Source organism: Python bivittatus, unplaced genomic scaffold (assembly GCF_059951505.1).
Source record: "Python bivittatus isolate LINGU-HERP-01145 unplaced genomic scaffold, Pbiv_v1 ctg000280_np1212, whole genome shotgun sequence".
In the NCBI taxonomy this organism is placed as follows: domain Eukaryota; kingdom Metazoa; phylum Chordata; class Lepidosauria; order Squamata; family Pythonidae; genus Python; species Python bivittatus.
The window spans coordinates 1,387,369-1,410,119 of NW_028277066.1; the positions used below are offsets into that span (position 1 = coordinate 1,387,369).

Genomic DNA, 22,751 nt, shown 5'->3' on the forward strand with positions numbered 1-22,751 from the left:
TGCCTAGGGAAAATGCTCTTTAGCTTCCAGATCGTTACTCACCATTGCTCCTTCCTGCTTTTCACTCAAGGTCTAATCCTACTTTCTAACTTTGCCTAGGCTCTGTCTCACATATTTTACTGAACCATGTCTTGCTTTTGGTCTCACAGTATATGTGAACAGGGCCAGCAGATTCGTTAAGGCTTGGGGCACTAACACATGCCCAGAAAACGCCAAGAAATCACAAACCAGCCAGGCATCCCCATTCACACATCATGTTAAGCTCTAGTTATCTTGGGTAATGCAGCAATCAGAGGCTTGTTTTAAGGCAGTAAGCCTGAGACCAACATTATGGTTTGTGGCTGGCTTGCTGATTACATTCATGGCTTAGGGTGAGTCAAGATGCCTGTTGGTTTGTGAGTGCTAGGCATGTGTGATTCCCCGTGCATTTTATGGATTCACCCTGCAAGACAAGAGCACATTAAAAAGCAGGGGAGACAAATTAGACATGGCAGAAGTTCAGACTAGATGACCACTGTAGCCTCCTCCATGATTCTATGCTCATGGGTGAGGCATAAGACTGAACCAATACATCCAGCGTGATTTAGCAAGGTCTGCTGTGATACATATACATATACAGACACACACAAACATATAACACAGAAAGAAGATATTTTCTGTTTCAAGGTTTTCTTTATTTAAACAGTTCAACACTCTCTCTTGGAATCGTTATTATAAGTCTCAGAAAAGTTAATATCCCTGCTACCAGAGCATCCAACTCCTACTCGTTGCCACATCGACCCAGCATGGGAAAACTCACAATCACACAGGCAATGCAACATATTAGGTACTACACTGTTACTTCCACCAAAACAAGAGACTGATTGAGCCAACCTAAGCTTGGGAATTCAGCACCGCATCCACCACTACCACCAACCCCCTTTGTGCAGAAATGAAAGTGGGCAAGTCCCTTTCTGAAGGGAGCCTTAACTCTCCATAAGAAGCTATTGGCCCCAAGGTTTCGGGGGCCCCGCAAGCCCTTTTGACAGCTGGAGGTGAGGAGAAGCAAAGACGAGAGCCCAGGAAGAAGATATGGCAGCTTGGCACTTTTATTTTTAGTTTTTTAAAATTATTTAAAAAGCATAATTAGAAAGTTTCAATATACAGAAATCATCTAAGCAAACCAGTTAGACATTTCACGGCTTGACGTTAGCACTGCTAAAGATGCAGCCCCTTCCCCTTTCCCTCCCTCCCCCAACCCCGTCCACCAGCCGCTTTTCCCTTCACTCACAACACCTGGCGCTTGGGTAGCAGCCCCCGGCAAAGACAGGCCTGGGGGGGCATTGCTAAGAGACTCAGGAAACTTCCCACTCTTCCAACAGGAGAACCTGGATTCCAGGCTTAGCAAACATCCCCACCACACCCCGCCCGTTTGCTAGAGACCAATGTATTTTGAGAAAATGCCCACCTGTGAGAATCCACTGTTGCTTCAGCCCACACCCTTGCCACACCCAAACCCTGCTCTCTGCTGTCATCTCTACAGGCTTCCGTGGCTGGCGTTCCTTCTAAATCATGAATTGCTCAGTGCGCGAACGGTTCTTCGACAAGTCAGAAGTACCTTACAAGAAATGCAGAGAGAAGCTGACGGTGAGACACGGCTGCTGAAATGGAGGACGGCGTGCTTCCGCTGGCGGAAACCCATCGCTTCTTTATTTTGAGTGGGAAAGCCCGCGGGTCTGGGGCTTGGATGATTGTAGCTGCTTCTCTTCTTAAAGACAAGCCAAACAATAAATAGGGGGTTTCCACTGAGCCCTTCTTGCATGATTCGAAGTCCAAGGATCGATACTGATGGTCATTTCTTAACACGAGCACCATCGTCATTAGATGCCAGGGCAACAAAGGGTGGGGAATTCACTGTGTTTTGAGGATTGGGTGACTTTTTGCAACCTTGGCCATCTTGATATGTTCTGTGGGGGTCAAATCAATGCTGAAAAGCTGAATGCTGGTTATTTCCAGACTGAAGCTCATATTAACTTAATTGGAAGAATCACTCACTCCTCAGCAGCTGGAATGGGTGGCCTCTTCCAATTTCTCAAAGCCCAAGAGACAGATTTTGTTCTAATACAAATGAAAAACATCCAGCCATCTCTTCCCAAATTCTCCAACTTTCAAAGGAAAAAAGGAAGGGCAAGGGTGGGAGGAGAACCACTAAGAATTGATCCCATTGGAAATGCATTTCTGAGTTCACACTTCATACCTGGGTACAGAATGATACACGCTTATTAAAGAAAAAGAGAGAGATGATTTCCGTTCCAAAGCTCTTATAAGGACAGAAGGGCCACACAAGTTTTAATCCTAACTTTTCTCAGCCATGAAGGTTGGAATGCCTTTGGGCTATAAACATGAGGCCTTCCCTTCCCTTGAAGAAGGGAACTGAAGAACAGAGAAGGATTGCAAGAGCTCTGGGAACGTCAATCATTCCAGAGTCTAGGAAAAGGATTTCAAAAGGTTCTCGAGAGAGTTTGAAACAAAATGGTAGCCAAGGACCCACTCCTTGCTTAAAGGCTAACGAAGGCTGAAGAACAATGGACGCTGACAAGGGCAACCTGTTTGAAGGTCATGGGACTGTATTTCTGGAGAATGGAAGCAAGAAAGTAAAAAAAAAAAAAAAGAGTTCTGAACAATTCATGATTGGCTGATACGGAGAAGGCGTACACGCGACACGAGGGAGGGGCAGCTGGTTAAAGCCAATATACATTATGTACAAACTCTTAAGTCCCCTTGATAGGCAATGTCATTGTTGTCTACAAGATGCTCTTGGAGAGGGGCAGAAGAAGACCTTAGGAAGGAGAGAGACAGGCAGAACCACCTCCATCCAATCCTTTTCTTGGCACTGTCATGGTAAGGTGCCTCCTGATCGAGAACACGGAGGGAACTCCTTTAAATAACGGCACGCAGGGAGGGGGGGGAAGAGTCCTGTGGAATTGCCTGCGCCAGGCTGGGGGGGCGGAGCTGCCTCAGCGCCCAGTCTCTGCCGCCAGAGGAAGGCCATTAGCAGCACCGCTTCTTCCGTTTACTGTTCTTTGTGAGTTTCACCACGTCGTTCTGTTGTTGTTGCTGCTGCTTTGCTAAGTTGTCTTTCTTGGCCCGCAGAACCAGCTCCGTGATGCAGTTGAACATCTGGGGGTGGGGGGTGGGGGGTGGGGGAGAAAAAAAGGGAAAGCAATCAGGAAGGGGGAGTTGGCAGGGCTATGCAGCAGGCCCTTGGTTTCCGGGGAGGTAAGCAATCGGGGGGCTCGAAAGCTGTTGCTGGACTACAACTCCCAGCAGCCTCTGGGGTGAAGGGGAGGGACACTGAGAGAGAGAAGTTCAACCTCTTGGGCAGGGTTTCTCAACCTCGTCAACTTTAAGATGTGTGGACTTCAACTCCCAGAATTCCCCAGCCAGCCAATTCTGGGAGTTGAAGTCCACACATCTTGAAGTTGATGAGGTTGAGAAACCCTGCTCTAGGAAGCCACAGTTGCTCCTGAGCTGGAGCTATAGGACTGCAGATGACTACCGAATCCTCACTCTTGTAAAGTTTGCCCTCTTCCTACGCTAATTTGTTGTTACCTTTGAACTGTTATTTCTGGGTTATCCAGAACCTGGGACACTTCAAGTGTTCCTTGAAAGCCACATGGGGAACCCTATATTTGCCTTACTCCTTGGTTCCCACATCTAAGTCATGGTAGGTTGATACAGCCAGACTGGCTGGGCTCCCACAAACTGCTAACCGATGAAGAAAAGTTTGGAACTCAAAGACAATGGCCGAGTTCCTGCAACATGTGAAGCCAGAAACAAGTCAATCGGGCTAGGATTTCATGGAATGCTTGGATCCAGCCATAACAAAGCATATAAAGGTGTCAGCAGCACAGCCTTGAACAGTTCCTCAGTCTGAACTCGAGTGAAACCCTAAAGGGTTAGCCTCATGATGCTCATCCTGCTGGACTTAAGAAGAAGCCAGCTTTGTTGTATGCTGCCTCTGTAAGTCCTGAAGTGCTGGGTTAGGGCTTCCACAATCCCCAGCTATTCCCAGGCAGTCCTGGAATTGTCTGTGGCTACAGCTAATCCCACCTTACTTGCTCTTGTGACCCAGGGAAGCGTGTTATGTGAAAAGGGCCTATCAGGAGTTGGTGAGCCTCAACTGTTAGAAGAAATAGGAAGAAGAGGTTGGAAAAAGTTCCCTCTGCTTCCGCTGTTCCTTCTGCTCCTGCTTAAACGGATCTCCTGGGCTCACTTGGTACCCAGAAACTTTGCAGATGACAACTAAGCTAGGAGCTTATTTTCCTGGGAAGATTAATAGGGTGAAAATAGAGTGAAAGGAATCTCCTTTTTTCCTCATAGTATAACATTTTCCCCCCTAAAAGGTTATCTCCTCCTGGCTCATGTGTCTCACCTGGAGGCCATGGTCAGCTTCATGAGCCACCAGTTAGCCTGGTGAGAGCAAGCCACTGAGAGCGGCACCCTTGATGACTGTGTTGGCTTTGCTCAGTCATGGTTTGCTGAATAAGCTGCACATGGCTGGGCTGACACAGCAAGCCAAGCCGCACACCGACAAATGAGACAATGGCTTCAAGCAATGAATGCGACATAACTCAGGCTCCCTCCTTGACCCCACAAAGGGCTAGTTCTTGCTGAAAGGAACCTTTCAGCCCCAGGACCAGGACTTTCTGTTTAATTCCTGGAGACAAAATGGGGGGCAACTATTTTACGACCGGGCACACCTTTTGTCCATAGGCTATGAAGACAACCCCCAAGACAGCAGTATGTTGGTGGTCAGCACTGGGCTCTTCAAACCATACTGGCACCCCCCATCGTCTTTTTCGATTACCTCTTCCACATTAATGTTCTCTTTGGCACTGGTCTCAAACAGCTGGATCCCCATCTGCCCAGCAAATTTATAGGCATCTTCTGTCTCAACCACTTTCCGTTCTGGATCATCATTCTTATTGCCCACTGCAAGAGCAATGGAAACCAAAGGTCATTGCTGCAAACTTGTAGAAGAGCCACTGAAGGCGTGATGCATGTATAAAATCTGGGCTATCAGTGAATAAAGTTGTACTTCCTTACCCCAGGGATTTGTCTATTGCCTTTTTGAGGAACCTCAAAAAAGCATCAATTCAAGATACAATAATAAGGACAGGAACACTTGATCTCTCCTTTCATTAAGACAAAAAGGTCTCTCATTTGGAACATCAGGGTTAACTTCTCCTTCCTCAACCTGGTGCCCTCTGGATGTGTTGGGTCTAAAATTCATGGCTGGAATCCTGGAAGTGGCTGGAATCCTGGAATCTCTAGGTGCCTGCCTTTTCTCTCCCACTTCTTAGGGCAAGCTACCCATGATTAGTTGGAACGACAGCTGAGAGTAGGAGGGGATCTCTAATGCAACACCTTGGGAGGTTCAAAACATGCCAGTGACATTGCCTGGAATCCTTCCAGTGGGCTTGTCGAGTAGATTTGAATTATTATGCTAATACTGAAGATGGGGGGCTAATGGTGGGCCGAGCAGTGGCCAAGACCCAGTTTATCTAAAACTACTTATGAAGTTAATGGGAAATAGACTGAGACTTAAACTGGGAATTTTAAATAGTTCACAATTCAGGTACATCCTATATATTACAGTAGCATATTATGGGATAAAGACATTCCAATATAGTGGGTCTTGTTCTATTAAAATCTTCCCCAAACCAGGCAGTTTACCTAATATCCGGCAAACATCGTCGCAATTCTGGTTTATTTCATGCAACCACCGCTTGACATTCACAAAAGATTCTGCGCTCGTGACGTCATAAACCACAATGACCCCATGTGTCCCTCTGTAGTACCTGAGGGCAGAGACAACCATGATCAAGACATGATCCCAAAATTCACTGATTCTAAGTTCACTGTCCCCTTGGGATTCATTTCCAGCTGTATGTGCATAATTGTATCTACATGCAGACTGCTTCTGGTGCACTTTAGATATGCTGCATTTTAACTCCTCTAATTCCAGGACCTCAGGACCAAAGGCTGGGAATTCCAGGAGCTGAAGTCTGACACATTTAGACCATCAAACTGAGGAAGAAGATCTCAGTGGAGAGTCTGCATTCCCACCATCATAAATCGATTTACTTTAGAACCCAAATGTGTAAGGACAACAGCCATTTAACATCCAATACTGATTTAACACCTACAGGGGGATGTTCAAGAGCTCCAGCAGCATGAGGGCCCACAAGAATGCTTCTCTGAGTTTAAAGAGAACTTCTACTTTATTACTATAAGAAAACAAAAATACAGATATACCTTGGGGAAACAATGGCTGTGGATAGCCCTCTTAACTCCCCAGATTAGCCAAATAAACCATTCAGCAGAACAATACAAACCAGAGATTGGAAGGTGGAGGGGGAAAAAAGAAAAAGAAAGAAAGAGATAGGCCAGGATGCTGGTTTTTCTTTCAGCGCATTAACACGATGGGGGAAGCACACAATGTGGAAAGTAGAAAGAGATCTGTGGGAAGCAGAGTTGGCAGGTTTAAAATATCAGATTGCCATGGAGAGGACTTTGTGAGCTGGGGACATCGGCTGTCACCAGTAGCCTCCCTCGAGCAGATGAGAAGTTCAGGAGAGAAGAAACAAGAGAGGAAGAAACGTTGGAAGAAGCAGTGGTGTCAGACTGGGGGCAGCAAGAGATACTGAAAGATGACCTTCCACAGCAACACGCCTTAGGAATCCTACAACAGTGAGATACGGATGAGGATTGAAGGACAAATGTAACCTCCGTTTCTGTTATTTCATTATTTAGGACTCTAGCATTGAAAAGTAAAGGTCATTCATCCAGTCATAACATCGACTTATCAATGCCAGGGCACAAATTCTGCATTGAGAAGGTTCTAGGTATAATCATAGCCATTTTGAAGGAAGCCTGGGGAAAAAAAGACCTGTGTGGAGCCTGGAAAGCTGATGGCAGTAGATGGAGCAAAAACAACAACATGGTGCCTTCAGGAGGCTTAATGCATCTGTCAAAGTCAAATGCATCTGTCAAATTCTCCGCAAATGGATTTATTACTTCCACTGTTGCTTTTATATTATTGTTTTGTTCACATTAAGCCCTTGGCTGTTGAGAAAGAAAAATGGAAACGCCCCCCTCCCAAATCATAAAAAAAGTTGACAAGAGACAACAAACAAGAAATGGACCAAGTGTTCATCTGCTTGTATTGCTGACACTGAAGGGAGCCAGCTTAGTCCACGGTAGCCCAAAATCAGAAGGAATCTGATAGCACCTTTTCTGACCAATACGTTTCATTAAAAGGCATCAGCTTTCCTCAGCTGATGCCTTTTAATACAATGTGTTGCTCAGAAAAGGTGCTACCAGGCTCCCTTTGATTATTTCTCCCCCCCAGTTTCAACTTCTTTTCAGAAAGAAATTATTTGCTACCAGCACAACCTTGTTTTGCCTTGTTTTGAGTTATTTTGGATTAACCTGTGTTGGTTTGGTTTTGATATTTTGCTCTTCTGGTCAGTTGTATGTTTATATGTTGGTTTTCAGTTGTAAGCCACCTAGAGCCGGGCACCTATACATTCAATAAAGAAATAAACAAGCAAATCAGCCAACTTCCTGGAAGTCACTGTGCATATCCGACAGCATGATGTCAGCTCATAAGGAGCTTGATCACTACAAGGACAAAGTAAGAGGGGGAGCTGTCTTTGGAAGTTAATAAGCTTACTATGGATTAAGCTTAACTAAGCGCCTCAATTTGAAATCACCTTGCACCCCCTTGGCACCCTTTCTATCTGAACAAAACAATCATTTATGCATTAATTTATAGATTTATATTATAGAGTCACCCAACTTGCAGATATATGACACTGGACAAGGTACAAGAAAACCAAAACCAAAATATTCTGATAATCAAACATTAACAACAAGAACAAAAGACACGGCTGGGGCACACCAACAAGTAGTCCACCTCCCAGAACAAGTTCATCTAACATCCTGGCCCCAGTGCCTGAAGGACCTGCCAGGTCTTCAAAGAAATCTTAAGAACAACAACAGGACTACATAAGAGTACCATACCAGCCATAGCAAAAGTAACTGTGGATACGAGTCCTACTCCTGACCAGGACTTTTCTGCAGGAGAGACATCTGAATGCACCAGGCAACCTGAGTTTTGCAACTGATTTTTGCCTATGGATAAAATCTACTCTGGATTTGCTAATAACGGGACTGGTCAAATGCATACATGGTTACTGAAGTTCAACACTCCACAGGAAGTCTTGTGTTGAAATTTTTCTGCCTTATGCAATTTCACCAGGACTTGCTTAAGCAAGTCTTCATATGAGTGGAAGTCAGAAAAGTCTTTTTTTAAACACACACACTCACTCCAAAAACTGAGATCCTTAGCAAACTCAATACCACATGAGGGGACTTGGTTAGACTTCTGGGGAACTTCATGACATGCTCAGCCCTAGGCGTAGCCCTGCACTGAGAACTGGGTTAGTGACACAGGCCTTGCGTAGCTTTTTCTGTTCCCATTTAGAAATTTCCATTCAGGGTATTCCCCGCAGGAGCTGGCATTAGACACCAACTAAGCCACAATTGTAGTTGGTACATGCATGACCACCCAGAAGAAAAGATCTGCTGACACAGTCAGTGAGACACTGGGCTGACACACATCTCGCCATCTGCAAGTGCTGTTTTACACCCCTTCACCATTTCCTGCCATAAGCTGGCCCACACAGCACAAACCACAGAGGATATGCCTAAGGACGGTGAGGAAGTCCGGGTTGGTTCACACTGTGCATTCACTTTAATAGTGCTTCACGCTCTTCCTGCAGCAGTAAAGAAGGGCGCAGAAAGTCTTCAGGCACATATGCCAATTTCTGTACATGTTCCACAGAAGTCTGGTTTTTTAAAGTTTTGGGGCTGGGTGGAATCCCCTAATTGTAAGATGTGGTGTCTAATCAGACATATTTTGATCCTACTCCCCAAACACTTGACAACATCTCAGTGAATTCTGGGGAGACTGGGTCAACCTTCAACCTTATTTGCAAAGCTAACCTATCATCACAAGCACTAATATCTTCCTTCTCTGCTGTCATAAGCAGCACCCATTGGATTGATCTATCAATGAAAAATGGGAATTTTGTTCCTTTCCTTAGCTTTCATTCTTGTTCTATGAACATCCTACCTTCATGAGTCTGGTGCAAAGCTAAACATGTAATTCAACATTTTAAATGTCAGCTTCTCTAAATCAAGCACTGCCCTTTATATACAGGGCTGTGGTGAAGGCATACATATAGAACAAAGATATTTTAGGCCACTGTCAAGACTTCTTCCAAAGTATCCTCACAAATCTATTTTAGGTAATGGAAATTCTCTGCTGGAAATACCTTGCCTTCCTCAAAGGAGACAGTTCTCAGGTTCCTTTGAAAAAAGACCAGTAAGCCAGTTAAAATATTACACTGTAAATTCATCATTCTCTCTAGCAAACAACTCATCTGAATGAAAAGAGAATGAAATGGCTAAAATCAGGCCAAAACAAATAATCCATACTAAGAAAGATTTAAGTGTCAAATCACTGAAATTACTTCTGTGGCGTTTTTCCCATTTTCAAACATGCAATGATTCACAGCTAGCCTGTCATTTCTTTTCTTGAACCTGCTTTGCCAGAACGCTATGACAACGTTCTCTACAGAAAACAAAATCTCAGAGCTATTCATGCGTCTGTCTGTGTGAAAAGGAGCTGGCACCAACAGAGAAAGGCCTCTTATCAAGCTTCATTCCCACTCTATGTTGTAACACCTTCTCACGCAGGATCAGGGACCTATTAAGACAAACTATGCCCAGAACTTTAGCCACACTTCTCCATTAATTCAGAAGCAAATTAAGCCACATTTTGGTGGGGCCTGAAGTCTACGTAAGGCCCTTCAAAGAAGCCCCCACTCTCAGTGCCGGGCCCATAAAATCAATCAGTGAATGTTAGGTGTATTCCATGCTTAAGAAAAGAAACTACAATTTGTATCAGCTACTGTAATCCTACTAGTGGTGTCCACAGTGCAGAGGGTCACGTTTGTGCCTGTTATTTAAAAGAGAAGCTTGCAAGCTTTTACTGGTTCCACTGATGAACATTTCAACAGAAGAACTAATAAAGGTAACTCTTTATTAGAAAACAGAAAAGACTGCTAAAGATATACTTATTTGAAGACTCCCTGGTCCTGATTATTTAACGTAATAGCAAATGAAAAAGGGAATATCCAGGAGAATATTTCCTTCAAGTAAGTATTAGGAATCGGAGTAGGGAACTGGACTGCTGGGTCATCCTTAGACCCGACTCTTACTGTCCCTAGATGTGCAGTAGGGGATGTTGGGAGTTGTACTGAAACCATATCTGGAAGGCTAAAATTCCCAAATCCTGAAGTTCCCTACTGAACTGGAACCTTGATTATTATACCAAGTGCCCAAGGTAAAAAACCATGGCCACAAACACCCCTATGTATCTTTAATATTTTGTCCTGTTTGCAGATTTCAATCTGACCCACAAGGCAAACTTGGGAGAGAAAAAGAATAAACAAAAACAAGGAAGGAAGGAACAACCATTTTTTAATCCTATCAATATAAGCCCATGACTAAATCCAGTTATCTGATTGGCTGATAGCCTATTTAAACAGACTCACGTTGACGTGATAGTCCGGAAGCGCTCCTGTCCAGCAGTATCCCAGATCTGTAGCTTGACTTTTTCTCCATTAATCTCAACAGTCCGAATTTTGAAGTCTACTCCAATTGTGGTAATGTAGCTGCCTGTGGTAGAAAAAAGCACGCGCATAGTAGAAATTGTGGGAGTTTCTGAAAGGTACTAGCTCACCAATTGTAGGCAGTTCACTGCTTCTGAATGGTGCAAAATTGACTAGGAACACTTTTTCTGCAGTCTGCAAATTATCTAAGGGAAAATATTGTTGGCGTCCCACTGTTTCCATTCAACTATCCTGTTGAAACTGGTTTTTAAACCCTCAAAACTCTCGTTATTTTTTTTTAAAGGGGGGTCTCCATAGTTACAGACTATAAAAGCATTTAACAGGGATGGAAGGACATGCTTAATCAATTTACACTGATCATAAAAACAAACAACCCCAAACTACAAAGATGAAATAACAATTAAAAGGCTAGTAGTAAAGTACCAACACAAAACTACCATTATGCCATGCAATTAAGACACCATGCGCTCATTATTTTTTATATTTTTCAATATAAGCCTCCCGTATAAAACTCTTCTTAAGAGGCTTGAAAACATGACACAAATGAACTAGAAGTTAGAAAAGGAGGGTGGTTTAAAGTGCATTATTTATTTCAGAAGGAGAGCCCGTCGTACTGAAAAGTCTAATCACAGGAGTAGGGACATATAGACTTGGAACATGGTAAGTGGGGATATATGTAACCTTCTTCTTCTTCCTCCTCCTCCTCCTCCCCCTCCTCCTCACCCCACATATATTACACTGAGGTTTCAAGAAAAAGAACAGACCCTGTGGCTCCTCCAATGTCTTTTGCTAAGTGTGTCTGCTCTCATTCAACGGGCAGCACAACTCTACCCTGTGCCCCTGGAGCCTTGGATGGCAATGGGATTAGGGTGTTCTCCCACGGGTTCTTCAGTTTTTAGCCCCCTCCTTTGCTCCTGCAGCGCTTAATCAGTGTTATCTGAAGCACTCCGGGGAGCCCTGGATGGAGGTTCTGGCGGCAGGGCCAATGCCCGTCTCACCTGAGAAAGTGTTGTCTGCAAAACGTAGCAGCAAACTGCTCTTGCCAACACCTGAATGAGAAAGGGGAAAAAGAAAAAGAAGCTAAGTCTGCAAGTCAGGCTGGAGTAATAGAGAACGGCATTTTATTTCAATTCCATTCACTTTGGGACTCATGTTTGAATATTCATAGGGTATGTGCTTGGACATTGCCCAAAGCAGGCAGGTGTTTGCACATCTGCTCTCCGGAAGTGAGGCCTTCTGGGAAGCAGGACAACCAGCATCACATGGAAGCCTTTCCCAAGAGCAGAAGGGAGTTCTGCTGCTCCCTGCCCCCTTTCAGGGATCCTAGTGGAAGCACTGCCTGTGCATGAAACCATACAGTAATTCAGGACAGATTTCAAAGACATGCCATGAACCTTGCAGGAGACTCGGCTTTTTAAAGAGGCGCTTCCTTTCTTTGCACTAATGCACGCTGCAAAGCATCTTTTTTGAATGCCTCACCATGACAGCCTTCCTTCATACTGAGTACCAGGGAAAGGCACTCAGTAGCATGCAGAGCGTGCTAAAAAAACCCCAAAAAACCCCAAACCAAAAACCAACTAGGCATCTTTTGTGATATTTGAAAATTGTGAAAGTGGGCCTCATTCGCTTCACACAGGCGAGGCCTCTGCCCCAATAAAAGTAAAAGATTCATTTATTTTATTTATTATACTTATATCCTGCTCCAATCCCAAAGGACTCTCGGCAGTTCACAATGGGTAATGGAAAAATCAATACAAAATTAAGACATAGAAAACATCGTAAATCTCCAGCACGGTGCAGGTCCAGCAGCCTTCAAGATACAGCCCAGGGAGCATCATGGCACAGAAGCCCTCTGGAAGAGCTCTGTTTTCGGCTGCTTCTTGAAGACAGCCCAAGTGGGACCCTCTCCAATTTCTACTGGGGGGGGGCATTCCAGAGGACTGGTGCTGCAACTGAAAAGTATTGAGGCCAAACCTTGGACTCCTTCCACCTTCCGAAAGTGGGGAACCACCAGCAATTTTTCCTGGCAAGACTGAGTTGGTCAGGCCAACTCTAACAGGAGAATGTGGTCCTGAACGTGAACTTGATACTAAGCCATATAGGGCGTTAAAGGTTAAAATCAGCACTTTAAATCACAGCCCAGAACCCTTCTGGCAACCAGTGCAGGATCTGCAGCGTGGATGCAATGTCTTCCCACTGGCACATGCCACCCAATCCAGAGGCTGCATTTTCAACCGACTGAATTTTCCAAGTGGTCTTTAAAGGCAGCCCCATGGAGAGCATTTTGCAGTAGTCTAAGCAGTTGGTGACGAGGGCATGAGGCACTGTAACAGGTCCTCTTGCGTCAGGTTAGGGTTGCACAGCCAGTCCAGCCAATGGGAGGTAAAGGCCCCTGTTCGAGGAGGACTCTCAAGTCATGAACTTGCTCCTCCAGAGACAGGGCTTCTCCATCAAGAAACACCACTGGAGTAGGCAGACAGCCTGAGTGAACCAACTAGAACTCCATCTTGAAGGAGCCTGTCCTCTCAACCTCCAGGCACCAGGTCAGGACCAACGGCATCATCAGCGGGACCTGGGCTAGTGATGTATCATCAGCCTATTGATGACATTGACATCTAAACTGCTGGTGGACCTCTCCAAGTGGCTTCATGTAGATATTAAATAGTATGGGAGAGAGGGCCAACCTGTGTGGAGCAATCACTGTGCTGATGCCACCCCACCTGGAACTATCCACTGAGGAAACAGTGCCTCCAATCCCTTGGAAGTCAAGACATTTAAAAGGACTGGGACAGGTACACCATCCCCATACATGTCCCAACAAAACTCAACTACTAGCACAAACAATGTCATTTCTGTCCCATGCCCAGACTTGAACCCTGAGCTGTAAATAAGCTGTTTCTTCTAGGGTATCCTGTGGCTGATCACCCACCACCATCTCAGCAATCTTTCCTAAAAATGTTAGATGGGTGCTACAGATGTTGGTCCTCTCTGCCCTACTATTTAATATCTTACAGACTGGGTGGTGGTTATCTCATATCTCTGGATGCAGGGAGGGCCTCTTAAGGAGCGGGTGCACCACAGCTTCCTTCAAGGCTGCAGGTTACATCCCCTCTTGCAATGAGGCCTTGACAATCTCCCAGATCTAGGACTACCTGTATTGTTTTCCTTGTTCATTTGTGCTAATTTTGGTGTTTGGATTTTTAGGAGGTATGTACATTAAGATTACACTAAAGGGAGGTGTGATGGCAAAAAGTTTAGGAACCCCTGGTTTAAAGGATAAAGTATATTGCAGGAATCTTGCAAACCTCTGAGTTCTCAATTAAGTTCTAGCTTTATCTATTTTTTAAATTCTCTGATGTCTATATTTGCCTGAAAAGCCTACTAACCCCAAGAATTAATGCCAAGACAAATGGAATCACAGTCCTTAGTCAAACATGAGAGTGAATGCAACATATAGCATTTTATTTCAATCTGCATAGACATAACCATTAGGCTGAAATATTTCCTGCTCAGAAGAATGTGAAACAACATGGAGGCAAGGGATCTACTTTTTATCTTTCTGTAGGGATGGGAAACTGGTGGTCTTGGCCTTCAGGGTCCTTCCACCCAGATGGTGACCTCTCCCTTCCTTCTCTGCCTCCTCTCCAATTCCACGTGAGTTTCCTTCAGCAGGCCCTCTGTTTTAGTTGCCTGCCTGGCAGGTACTCCCTCCCTATCCCCCCTTTTTTCCCAGATGCAACAAGCACCCAAGATGTTGATGATTTCTGATGCGTTTTCTCTATTCCCTGGGAACAACATGTGATGGAAGAAGCCCCAAGAGGAGAATTTCAAGGCCAGGAGGAATGTTTTCCTTGGTGTCTTAGAGACAAAGACTCATACAGAACAGGATGTAGCTACCACTTCCTCTTCCTCTTCCTCCAAGTGCCCCCTTTCTGCCAAAATGCAAGCTGCACTCAACCTTTCCAGTGTGACAAGTTGATAAAAGCTATCAAAGAAGTGGCAGCATTCTGCATGTGATAGAGAAGGCTGTGCAGATATATACTGTAAATGACAGGGATGATATGCAACTGCATTCATCATACCAGCTTAACTCACAACATTAAGCAATAATGGCTTACAAACCACAAAGTCTGGCTTGACACAGCACACTACACAAAAGTAAACATGTGAACCCAGCCAAATATGTGCATATAGGAAGGCACCGTGCGACACCCAACTGAACTTTTTAGATGGCAGAGGAAGGCCTTAACTTCAAACTGTTAATAATATAGTGTAAGAAATTCTGTTCTTTCAGCTGGAACGTTCAAATGTTGTTTTAGACAACCTCTTTTTAAAAAGAAAGGTGCAATCACAGATTTCAGTCCTCATAAAGACTCAATTTGAGCATCCTATTGGCCACAACCATTGGAAACAGTCACCACTCAAAGTCTAAAGATTCATCCATTGTGTTGTGAAGAAGCTTTTCCCTGATCTTAAGAGTCAATATCATGTAGAGGTTAAGGGGGTTGAACCACAAGCGGTTTGTGCCATTTCTACTTCTCTCAAATTAACTTACTGCACCAAGTTTGTGAGGAGAGAAGAGAAACACTGCCAGGAGCTCCTAGATCAGTGCTTCCCAAACATTTCCCTTCATTATCCAAAACAGCTTATCAGAAAGCCCTTTTTACTTGCGTCCATTTAAATGTCCCTGTTGTGATGGGTTATGGGTTCATGTGTCGTTACCCAAAGAAAAACCAATTTTACCCAATCTTGGGTAATTTACCCAGGTTTGGGAAGCACTGTCCTAGAAGAAAAAGTGAACGTGGGACCTAAACATTATAAATAAATAAAAATAATGTTGGGCATCCAAGTCTTTTCCTATTTCTAGCCTATTATTAGTTTTGGGGCTCTACTGGTTCCAAGTTACGTTTTTGGAATGTGGCTGAGCTCTGCTTACGACAGCTCATCATGAAGAGTTTCCAAGCATGCACCTCCACCTGCAACTCCAGTAGCCCCATCCTGATCAAAAGAAAGAATCACAGGATCTTCACTGGGCTACAAGCAGGATCCTCAAACTTGCTGTTGGAAGCAACTAACATCCATCTGCCCATCCAACGTGACTCACTGATGATTGACAGAGACCAAGAGACAAAGGGACTTTCCATACAGAATAGAGAGGACAGCCCTTTTGCCTGTGCATGCATGCATAGAGAGAGAGAGAGAGGGAGGGAGGGAGGCTGGGATCTGCATCTTAAATCTGACTTTCACAAATTCACAGTAAGTCTGGGACATTGCTACATAACTGGCTGTTATATTTATTATAATACTGTACTCTCAATAAGAAATATGAAGAACACTGGACTAGAGATTCAAGGCAGGGAGGGACGATTTGAGATTTGGGGAAAGAAGAGAAAAGAAACACTGCCTTGAGTTCAGGCAGGTCTGCAGATCATTCTCTTGAAATCTCTGCATGCTGCTTTTCTTGGATGCACAGAACTACCTTTACTGGGTAATACTGGGAAATCTTCCCTACAGTCTTCTGAGACTAATTAAGTGTAAGGTTTTGTTGTTGTTTTTTAAAAAAGGCCATGAAGCAAAGACAGCCAGCATGCTATTTGCTGGCTATGTCCAAACTGCTGCTTATTGAGGTAAGAGTGATAAAGTAAAAGATCTGACATGGGAGACCCCGAGATTTCCAATCACCAAATACCAGTTTTCCATGTTGTTTGTTGGCTTTTACCTGCCAAACAAGGACAATTTTATTCCTCTCCGACTTCTTTAGATCAGCATTCCCCAATCTGGCACCTCCCTGACTCCACACCCACCATGACCGTAACCCCAAAGGATCTGGAGGAGGAGCAAATTAGGGAACCCGGCCTTTGATTCTGATCATTTTGAAGGAGCTTTGCAACATTCAGGCCAACATTGATGGCTTTAAGTGATTGAGACTTTCTCCTCCATTGCGAGCTCAGGGCTGCCTATTTTTCTGAGCCAAGGGTTGGCCTGATCTTGGAATGACATACTAGGAGGGGAGCAGGCACCCCCAAAAGTGGATGCGGCAGGACCAAGTTACATATACATTAATCAAGTTTAATCATGTACATTAATCAAATTTAATGACCATTACATTTAATTAACTAAATATAATTCATAATTGGATTACTCACTGTGTATAATTAGGTCTCTTCCCCACCCCATGAAAAATGACACCCAAAACTGAGGGGGGCCATTTGTGGACCAGAGGTTTCAGGCAAGGCATAGCTGCTTTCAAAAAGGAGAGGGGTAGAAAGAGAACCAGGGATCTTTTGAATGCAAAGCAAGTGCTCTGTCCTTGAGCTATGGCATCACCCTCTTTGACAAGTCAAAACTGACAACCATCAATTTTGAAACTCTCTCCATTCACAACATAGTTTAAGGAAGGCTGTTAAGGAAGTTAGGGGAGGAGCTGTCTCAGCAAAACTAAGTCAGTGGCTCTGATGATGGAGGCCTGTAAAAATTAGTGTCTCCTTATATATTAAGCATTTTCTTCATTCCATGAAGATATTAATAGCATGATACTATTACAAAACATTCAAACCGGTTTATATTTCAATGGCCTAACAATAATCTTATAAGGTAGGCCAACTAATATCTCCATATTACAGAGAAGACCAGCATTGAGGAAATGGCATTATTCCTTATTAAAGAATAATTAAGCAAAGTTGTGGGCAAGGTGAGAACTGAAGCACGAATTTCTAGCTCACACTTAGCCACTCTGCAAACATGAAACTCTTGCTTTGCTTTCTAGAAACTTTTATGAAGTGTACACAATAAAAAAACACACAGGCTGAGCTCTTGAATCTATAAACTAAGTTAAGACTAAATACAAAAGGGAAGAGGAACATAAATCATTCTTAACAACTGTAAGACGTGGGAACGGAGAATTGATTTTAATTAACAGGCACTGAAATACTCTAAGCTCTCGTACATGACCTACAAACCTAAACACCTATATTTCATGATTTGCCCTCTTATCCCTACATGGTCCCCTAATCAGAAGTGCTCCCCGTTAGCCATTCCAGCTGTCCATCAAGTATGGATATTAAAAGTGCATCAAAACTTGTTACAGACTGCTTTGTATTTATAAACCTCTCTTTCACCAAATCTCTAGGCTAATATAATCCAAAGACTGTGTAAGACTTGACTGTTCCTTAGATGAACTGTGATTATGTTGCCTGGTGGGAAATCCAAATTCAATCCCCATTCAGTTTTCCGTTTTGCTGGAAAGTTGCTGCTTCTCAGCCTAATCTACTCTGCAAGAGTACATATTTGTGAGGCCAAGTGGCTATTCAAAGTGATTGGGAAGAAAGGCAGGAACCATTTAACATTAACCCTAATTATAAGTAAGTGCTTATACATCTCAGGTCCTTGTTGCCTCTCCTTTACTCCCTTAAACAAAATTAAATTACAAGCTATCTGTGGTTGAGGCCAGCCTTTCTGTTATGCACTCTGTAAGGCAGTGTTTCTCAGCCTTGGGAACTTTAAGAAGTGTGGACTTAAATTCCTGGAATTCTGGGAGTTGAAGTCCACACTTAAAGTTCCCAAGGTTGAGAAACACTGATGTAGTGTCCCAGATATAATGACACATACATAAAAACCTAATCTCTGAACAGGTGTTTGGTGGCTGAACAATTAGAAGAAATGTGTTTTTGAGGTATCTTTTATCTTTCTCCTTTATGTGGTCTCTAAGAATAATCTGTAAAGTACTTTACAACAGTCTTTCATTCATCTACTGTAATCACATACACATCCTACTTCTTCCTCCTGAGAGTTTAAGGCAACATGCATCCGAGTCTTTCTCCATTTCTTTCTCACCACGATCCAAAAGTTGTGCTGATAAACTGGAGGGCATGCCTGGCCTGGATTTTCACATCTGAGGTGGTGATGGATTTGAATCCAGGTCTCATGAAACTAGTCCTGTTTACCAGGCCCCGCCTTCCAGGGGCCTACAGGTTAAATCACTACCATAAGAGACAGGGAAGAGAGTCATCTCAAGAAATAATCTAGCACATAAATGACACCAAATGGTGCCTTCTGTTATGCCATCTCTTTCCAGACACTGTCATCAATATTGGGTCACCATAAACGTACTTGAGTATCCGTACTTTCACCCATGAAATTTTGGAAAGCAGAGATCTAGCATTGTGTGGTATTTCAGGGACAGCCCAGTGCTCTGCATATCCCAGAAACAAGTCACAATATGCTCAGTGGAATTTACTGAAAGATAGATAGGTGTATGATTGAAGTTCAAGTTATGAATAAAAGAATCCTCAATTCAAAATTTAATCTTAGGCAAGCCACTTTTTCCCCTGGGTCTGAAATATGGGATAATAATATGATACTTCTTATAAAAATGAGACAAGAATTTAGGCAAGAGAAGGGCAAGAAGCAAATAAAAGCTATGCGATACAATGCTGACTACCTAAAACCATAGAGATCATAGTTCAAATCATCCACCCAGCCATAGATCATGCTGGACGACCTTGGGTTAATCATCATGCTCTTATTACTCTAATCTACTTCTGAGGGAAGTTGAAGAATTTTATAAAAATGGCAACAAGATGTCCATGAAAATCACTGACCTCTATGTAGAAAGCCTGGGATAAATTCAATAAATAAATATATACTAAATGAAGTGCTTTCAATGCTCAGAAGTGCTATATAAAAGTCCTGCTCAGCCATCAAGATTACTGGGTGACCTTGGATAAGTCACACACATGCCTGTTGTGGGGATAAATTGGGGAAAGGCACACAGAGAAAACAGCCTGCCAGTTTAGGAACAGAGACCAAGTCAAACCACAAACCTTCTAGAACTGCTGTTCACGCTAGTTACGTTCATATGACAAACCGAACCACAAACTAACAAGCCACAGTTTGGCTTAATGTGTTGTGTGAATCCAGGCCATGGGGGCCAGTTGATGGTTCAGCATGTCACACAAATTAAATCAGAAATTACATTAACCGAACAAACCATGGTTAAGGTAGGATACATCATGCAAACTCAACCTGTGACTGGCAGTGACTCTCCAGGCCTCCAAACAAGAGGCATTTCATCCCTGCTTAAAGATGCAAGGACTGAATCTGGATTCTTCTGCCTCCCCTCCCATTTGACCGCTTTGCAAAAAAGACTGTGACCCAGTGCCAATCCTATAAACGCGCCATACCAAGCTTGGTTATTATCGATTCACGAATCATGACACATCCTGATCCTTTACCGAGGCTGGCCATGGCTCTCGCCCTGCACCTCCCCCCAGAAGAGAACATCACATCCAGGAAATAAATACAGAAGTTGAAAACATATCAAAGGGGGAAACAGCCGCCAGCTTCTCCGGGTCCAGACCCTCCGGGCGTTGCCAGGCACCTGCTGCCCCAGAGCTGAGGAGATCCAGCACGTCCCCCTCCCCAAATCCCCCGGGCCTCCCTCCCCCATCCTTCAGGGATCTCTGTCCCTTAACGCCCCTCTGGGTCCCTCAAATCTTCCGTGGGGCCTCTGCCCCCTCCCCCCACCCTCCTGGGGGTCCTGCTGCTCCCTTCCTGTCAGGACCCCCGCAAAGCCTCCCCGCTCCCCTCCCCGCAATGCTTCTCTGAGGCCTCCCCCTTCCCCAAGTCCTTCCTGGGGTCTCCCCCGTCCCCCTCCTGGGGGTCTCCCCCCCAACCCTCTTCAGGGGCCCCCTCGCCCACCCCACCCTCCGCAGGGTCTTCTGCGGCCTCGCCCATCCTCCCCCCCGCGCCCATCCGCCGCCCCTGCCCTCAGAAAGCCCGAGCCGAGCCGAGCCGAGCCGAGCCGAGCCTCCCCGGCCGGGCGGGCCCAGCTGTCCGCCCGCCGCCCTCACCGCTGTCGCCAATGATGAGCAGCTTGAAGAGGTGGTCGTAGTCCCGGGCCATGGCCGCTGGGGGGGCACCGGGGGAGCGGGCGCTCCCGGCGTGGCGAGAAGGCCGAGTCTCCTCAGGCGGCGCCGAGGCCGGATCGGCTCCTCGACCTGCAGCCGGAACTGACAGCGGCGGCGGCAGCGACGGCGACAGCCCCCGCCCCGCCGCTCGTCGCTTCCCCTCCCAGGCGCATGCGCACTCCTCCACCCGGGCGGCTGGAAAAACCGCCAGTGGCTCAGGCGCGTCCCGCCGCGCACGCGCGGCGCCGCCCTTTCGCGTCGCTTCCTCTCCCTCTCCTTTCCCTCTCTCAACATGGCGCTCGGAGCGCCTCTGCCAGTTCTGGGATTCTTCTCTTCCGTTACCTTCCCTTCGAGGGCCCCAAGGCGCAGGCGCGAAAGGAATCTTGCGCAGGCGCCGGTCAGCTGGGCAGGCAGGGAGGGAAGAAGAGCTGCGCATGCGTTTATTGTTCTTCCGCCCACCTGGCAGGTGTACTTGGTTGGAACGGGCAGCCCTGGACAGATTCCTCTAGGGCAGTGTTTTTCAACCAAAAAAAGCCAATCCGGGATGCTGAGCTCAGAAGCACTACCTAATTCAGTGTTTTTCAACCTTGGCAGCTTTAAGATGGGTGGACTTCAACTCCCAGAATTGGGAATTGAAGTCCACCCATCTTAAAGCTGCCAAGGTTGAAAAACACTCCTCCAGGGTGTTATCATCTCCGCTCTGGAGGGCACGCAGGCAAGAGTGCCTCTGAGAGTGTGCAGTGTATCTAGTTTATTACACCCCTGAGTCTGTCTTCTTGGATGAATGTGTTAGAAGGTTGGGGCATGTAGACATTTTTATATATTAAGACATTTAGATGTTTAAACATTTATCTTTATATATTGTATAATATGAAGTAAAAGCAGGCCTAGCAAAATGCCAATATTCCCTTTCCTGTATGTATGGTTGACTGTACTTTAGATTATCAAAAGGTTGCATTCTTGAGGATGAGACCTTTAACACTTTTCAAAATCTCAAGGATGTGTTAATTGCTGTCATGGTTTGCCTCTTCCTGACTGGTGTTCCAGGTGGAACAGTGGCAGGCAAAGTATGAAGCGACCTTTTCTGATGGGTTTTGGAGGGTGCCAGATGGCAGACCCTTAGCCCCCAGACGACTACTACGCCTCCTTTGCCAACAGGTCCACTCAAAGGGCCATTGTGGAACTCAGGCTATAGTGGACACTGTCAGAAGAGTATGGTACGCCCCAGGGGTGTACACGGAAGCCGAAAAGGTAGCACGGGCATGTCTCACATGTCAAGCCAACAATGCCTCTTCCAGACAAAGGATACACAAAGGAGGCAGACCCTCGGCTCAAAGACCCTTTGAGAATTTGCAGCTGGACTATATCCAGTTACCAAAAGCAAATGGTTTTGAATATGTTCTTGTTTGCAGAGATCAGCTTACACACTGGGTTGAAGCCTTTCCCTGTCGGCGTGCGACCGCACTCGAAACCGCAAGACATCTCTTGAAAGATGTGGTACCTCGATATGGGATCCCCTCCATTTTGGATATGGATCGTGGCCAACATTTCACAGCACACATGATCACCCATATCTTGCAAGCTTTAGGCATCACACAGAATCTACATGCCCCAACCTTCTAACAAATGAATGCTAGACTTTTCAACCATTAAAGCAAGTTTTATACAATTTCTACCTGCTGCATCTTGCTTTGTGGGCTTCTGAAATCCACAATATGAAGAGAGGGAGGCCAGGCCCTTTGGGGAGCAGATTTTAGGTGTTGTGATGGGTGCTTTAAACAAGGATCAAGGAGGTACCTATTTTGCCCCTTAACATATGAAAAAAGCCAGCTTTTTGGCTCTGTCTGCTCTTGTGGAGACCCCGAAGCTGCAAAAATGAAGGGACCCTCTTATGCTTTTTCCATCCCGGGCTTGCAGACTTTTAGACAACGGGCCCTTGGCTTGACTCCCTATTTATTTGTACAATTCAGGGTTGATTGGATAAATGTGAATTCTAACATTACGAGCAAACACTTGCTGTAGAGGGAGAAATGAACCAGGGAGGTTCGTCTTATCTCCCAGAGAAACTTGCTATAATGTTTTCCTGAACAGTAAT

General features: G+C 45.0%; 1 protein-coding gene across 2 annotated transcripts; it reads right to left on the reverse strand.

Annotated features, from left to right (window-relative positions):
• Window positions 1-637: 637 nt before the first annotated feature.
• RAB35 (RAB35, member RAS oncogene family) lies at window positions 638-20,798 on the reverse strand. Of its 2 annotated transcripts, XM_088143218.1 has the most exons (6): window positions 20,600-20,798; window positions 11,747-11,797; window positions 10,671-10,794; window positions 5,719-5,843; window positions 4,850-4,974; window positions 639-3,159 (listed from the first exon to the last, which is right to left on the reverse strand). In XM_088143218.1, exons 1-6 carry the CDS (start codon window positions 20,649-20,651, stop codon window positions 3,031-3,033), a joined length of 606 nt encoding a protein of 201 aa, XP_087999344.1. In that variant the 5' UTR covers window positions 20,652-20,798; the 3' UTR covers window positions 639-3,030. The 2 variants fall into 2 exon arrangements, with proteins under 2 accessions (XP_087999345.1, XP_087999344.1); XM_088143219.1 differs by lacking the exon at window positions 4,850-4,974 and having other exon boundaries at window positions 638-3,159.
• Window positions 20,799-22,751: the final 1,953 nt, after the last annotated feature.